Source organism: Oncorhynchus mykiss, chromosome 17 (genome assembly GCF_013265735.2).
Source record: "Oncorhynchus mykiss isolate Arlee chromosome 17, USDA_OmykA_1.1, whole genome shotgun sequence".
NCBI lineage: Eukaryota > Metazoa > Chordata > Actinopteri > Salmoniformes > Salmonidae > Oncorhynchus > Oncorhynchus mykiss.
This window is the reverse complement of record NC_048581.1, coordinates 14,821,725-14,826,724: the sequence shown is the minus strand read 5'-3', so window position 1 is coordinate 14,826,724 and position 5,000 is coordinate 14,821,725. Positions and strand designations below refer to the sequence as shown.

Sequence of the window (5,000 nt, the reverse complement as noted above, 5' to 3'; positions counted from 1 at the left end):
AGAATCTCTCTCTCTCTATGTAATGACAGAATCTCTCTCTCTCTATGTAATGACAGAATCTCTCTCTCTCTATGTAATGACAGAATCTCTCTCTCTCTGTGTAATGACAGAATCTCTCTCTCTGTGTAATGACAGAATCTCTCTCTCTCTGTGTAATGACAGAATCTCTCTCTCTCTGTGTAATGACAGAATCTCTCTCTCTCTGTGTAATGACAGAATCTCTCTCTCTCTGTGTAATGACAGAATCTCTCTCTCTCTCTGTGTAATGACATAATCTCTCTCTCTCTGTGTAATGACAGAATCTCTCTCTCTCTGTGTAATGACAGAATCTCTCTCTCTCTGTGTAATGACAGAATCTCTCTCTCTCTGTGTAATGACAGAATCTCTCTCTCTCTGTGTAATGACATAATCTCTCTCTCTCTGTGTAATGACAGAATCTCTCTATCTGTGTAATGACAGAATCTCTCTCTCTCTGTGTAATGACAGAATCTCTCTGTCTCTGTGTAATGACAGAATCTCTCTGTGTAATGACAGAATCTCTCTCTCTGTGTAATGACAGAATCTCTCTCTCTATGTAATGACAGAATCTCTCTCTCTCTGTGTAATGACAGAATCTCTCTCTCTCTGTGTAATGACAGAATCTCTCTCTCTCTGTGTAATGACAGAATCTCTCTGTGTAATGACAGAATCTCTCTCTCTCTGTGTAATGACAGAATCTCTCTCTCTCTGTGTAATGACAGAATCTCTCTCTCTGTGTAATGACAGAATCTCTCTCTCTATGTAATGACAGAATCTCTCTCTCTCTGTGTAATGACAGAATCTCTCTCTCTCTGTGTAATGACAGAATCTCTCTCTCTCTCTGTGTAATGAGAGAATCTCTCTATCTCTGTGTGTAATGACAGAATCTCTATCTGTGTAATGACAGAATCTCTCTCTCTCTGTGTAATGACAGAATCTCTCTCTATCTGTGTAATGACAGAATCTCTCTCTCTCTGTGTAATGACAGAATCTCTCTCTCTCTGTGTAATGACAGAATCTCTCTCTCTGTATAATGACAGAATCTCTCTCTGTGTGTAATGACAGAATCTCTCTCTCTGTGTAATGACAGCATCTCTCTCTCTCTGTGTAATGACAGAATCTCTCTCTCTGTGTGTAATGACATAATCTCTCTCTCTGTGTAATGACAGAATCCATCTCTCTGTGTAATGACAGAATCTCTCTCTCTGTGTGTAATGACAGAATCTCTCTCTCTGTGTAATGACAGAATCTCTCTCTCTTTGTGTAATGACAGAATCTCTCTCTCTGTGTAATGACAGAATCCATCTCTCTGTGTAATGACAGAATCTCTCTCTCTGTGTGTAATGACAGAATCTCTCTCTCTGTGTAATGACAGAATCCATCTCTCTGTGTAATGACAGAATCTCTCTCTCTCTGTGTAATGACAGAATCTCTCTGTCTCTGTGTAATGACAGAATCTCTCTGTGTAATGACAGAATCTCTCTCTCTGTGTAATGACAGAATCTCTCTCTCTATGTAATGACAGAATCTCTCTCTCTCTGTGTAATGACAGAATCTCTCTCTCTCTGTGTAATGACAGAATCTCTCTGTGTAATGACAGAATCTCTCTGTGTAATGACAGAATCTCTCTGTGTAATGACAGAATCTCTCTCTCTCTGTGTAATGACAGAATCTCTCTCTCTGTGTAATGACAGAATCTCTCTCTCTATGTAATGACAGAATCTCTCTCTCTCTGTAATGACAGAATCTCTCTCTCTCTGTGTAATGACAGGATCTCTCTCTCTCTGTGTAATGACAGGATCTCTCTCTCTCTCTGTGTAATGACAGAATCTCTCTATCTCTGTGTGTAATGACAGAATCTCTATCTGTGTAATGACAGAATCTCTCTCTCTCTGTGTAATGACAGAATCTCTCTCTCTGTGTAATGACAGAATCTCTCTCTCTCTGTGTAATGACAGAATCTCTCTCTCTCTGTGTAATGACAGAATCTCTCTCTCTGTGTAATGACAGAATCTCTCTCTGTGTGTAATGACAGAATCTCTCTCTCTGTGTAATGACAGCATCTCTCTCTCTCTGTGTAATGACAGAATCTCTCTCTCTGTGTGTAATGACAGAATCTCTCTCTCTGTGTAATGACAGAATCCATCTCTCTGTGTAATGACAGAATCTCTCTCTCTCTGTGTGTAATGACAGAATCTCTCTCTCTGTGTAATGACAGAATCTCTCTCTCTTTGTGTAATGACAGAATCTCTCTCTCTGTGTAATGACAGAATCCATCTCTCTGTGTAATGACAGAATCTCTCTCTCTGTGTGTAATGACATAATCTCTCTCTCTGTGTAATGACAGAATCTCTCTCTCTCTATGTAATGACAGAATCTCTCTCTCTCTGTGTAATGACAGAATCTCTCTCTCTCTGTGTAATGACAGAATCTCTCTCTCTCTGTGTAATGACAGAATCTCTCTCTCTCTGTGTAATGACAGAATCTCTCTCTCTGTGTGTAATGACAGAATCTCTCTCTCTGTGTAATGACAGAATCTCTCTCTCTCTGTGTAATGACAGAATCTCTCTCTCTGTGTAATGACAGAATCCATCTCTCTGTGTAATTAGAGAATCTCTCTCTCTGTGTGTAATGACAGAATCTCTCTCTCTGTGTAATGACAGAATCTCTCTCTGTGTAATGACAGAATCCATCTCTGTGTAATGACAGAATCTCTCTCTGTGTAATGACAGAATCCATCTCTGTGTAATGACAGAATCTCTCTCTGTGTAATGACAGAATCTCTCTCTCTGTGTAATGACAGAATCCATCTCTGTGCTTATCAGCTGGTAAATAAAGCATATATACGTCCAAACCTTCTCCCTTTCTTTCCTCTCCTCCCTTTCTTTCCCCTCCTCCCTCCCTTTCTTTCCTCTCCTCCCTTTCTTTCTTTCCTCTACTCCCTTTCTTTACCCTCCTCCCTTTCTTTCCCCTCCTCCCTTTCTTTCTTTCTTTCCTCTCCTCCCTTTCTTTCTTTCCTCTCCTCCCTTTCTTTCTTTCCCCTCCCTTTCTTTCCTCTCCTCCCTTTCTTTCCTCTCCTCCCTTTCTTTCTTTCCTCTCCTCCCTTTCTTTCCCCTCCTCCCTTTCTTTCCTCTCCTCCCTTTCCTCTCCTCCCTTACTGTCTTTCCTCTCCTCCCTTACTGTCTTTCCTCTCCTCCCTTACTGTCTTTCCTCTCCTCCCTTTCTTTCCTCTCCTCCCTTTCTTTCCTCTCCTCCCTTTCTTTCTTTCCTCTCCTCCCTTTCCTGGCCCTTCATTTTTCTCTCCTCTCATTAAACGCTGCCTGATGGAGTGTGGTTAAAAGCCTATCTCCTGGTGCAATGCGAAGAACACTGTTTCATAGGATGTGTTCCATTGTGATGTCATAAAGAGCCACAGTCTGAATTTAAACACTGTTGTCATTGTGATGTCATCAGATGGCCATTGTGACATCATAAAGAATGCAAAAGCTTTCACTGGGCCATTATGACATCCCAAGTAGGCATGTTGTGACATCATAAAAGGCTTGTTGTGACATCATTATTGATGTCACACTCATAATAGAGTGTCCTGTGACATCATAAGGGGCGTGTTTACCTGGTCCTCAGACAGCTGGGAGATGTGGTTCACTGCAGCGTAGGACTCAATCTTGGGGTTGAAATGGTTGATAATGGCCCTGAAAACACACCCCCACACACAGAAACACAGAATTACTGGAAGCATTGGTGAGAGAGAAGGTAGTAATACGTAATCACATACTTTTATAGAGGAGCTCCAATTCTGTCATGGAAATCTGTTTTATCCAATATATTCCAATATATATAAAATATATATTCCAATATATATAAAAATGAAGAAATATAAAACTGGATGGGACCAACAGTGCAGCATATATTAGGTATTCTGAACTAGGGAGGAGGAGAGAGATGGATAGAGAGAGAGAGAGAGAGATGGATAGAGAGAGAGAGAGGGGAGAGAGATGGATAGAGAGAGAGAGAGAGATGGATAGAGAGAGAGAGAGAGAGAGAGACAGAGACAGAGAGAGAGATGGATAGAAAGAGAGAGAGAGAGAGAGAGATGGATAGAAAGAGAGAGAGAGAGAGAGAGAGAGAGAGAGAGAGGAGAGAGAAGAGGAGAGGAGAGAGATGGAAGAGAAGAGAAGAGGAGAGGAGAGGAGAGGAGAGGAGAGGAGAGGAGAGAGAGAGAGAGAGAGAGAGAGAGAGACAGACAGAGAGTGCCCAAACTAACACACACAATGTTATGAGAAAGCTCTAAACAAATGAAGCCTAGTCAAAACACATTTTCAACCAGCTCCTCGAACTGAAACCAGCGCCTCGAACTGAAACCAGCGCCTCTAACTGAAACCAGCGCCTCTAACTGAAACCAGCGCCTCTAACTGAAACCAGCGCCTCTAACTGAAACCAGCGCCTCTAACTGAAACCAGCGCCTCTAACTGAAACCAGCGCCTCTAACTGAAACCAGCGCCTCTAACTGAAACCAGCGCCTCTAACTGAAACCAGCGCCTCTAACTGAAACCAGCGCCTCTAACTGAAACCAGCGCCTCTAACTGAAACCAGCTCCTCTAACTGAAACCAGCTCCTCTAACTGAAACCAGCTCCTCTAACTGAAACCAGCTCCTCTAACTGAAACCAGCTCCTCTAACTGAAACCAGCTCCTCTAACTGAAACCAGCTCCTCTAACTGAAACCAGCTCCTCTAACTGAAACCAGCTCCTCTAACTGAAACCAGCTCCTCTAACTGAAACCAGCTCCTCTAACTGAAACCAGCTCCTCTAACTGAAACCAGCTCCTCTAACTGAAACCAGCTCCTCTAACTGAAACCAGCTCCTCTAACTGAAACCAGCTCCTCTAACTGAAACCAGCTCCTCTAACTGAAACCAGCTCCTCTAACTGAAACCAGCTCCTCGAACTGAAACCAGCTCCTCTAACTGAAACCAGCTCCTCTAA

The 5,000-nt window shown here is 42.4% G+C and overlaps 1 protein-coding gene across 1 annotated transcript in view; it reads right to left on the bottom strand.

The window, feature by feature from the left end:
* The window catches only part of LOC110519875 (armadillo-like helical domain-containing protein 3), a 62,811-nt gene that overhangs the window by 17,216 nt on the left and 40,595 nt on the right, over positions 1-5,000 (bottom strand). The window contains exon 24 of the mRNA XM_036949056.1: positions 3,632-3,710. Within this exon, the coding sequence (XP_036804951.1) occupies positions 3,632-3,710 (79 nt within the window). The remainder of the gene's footprint in view (positions 1-3,631; positions 3,711-5,000) is intronic.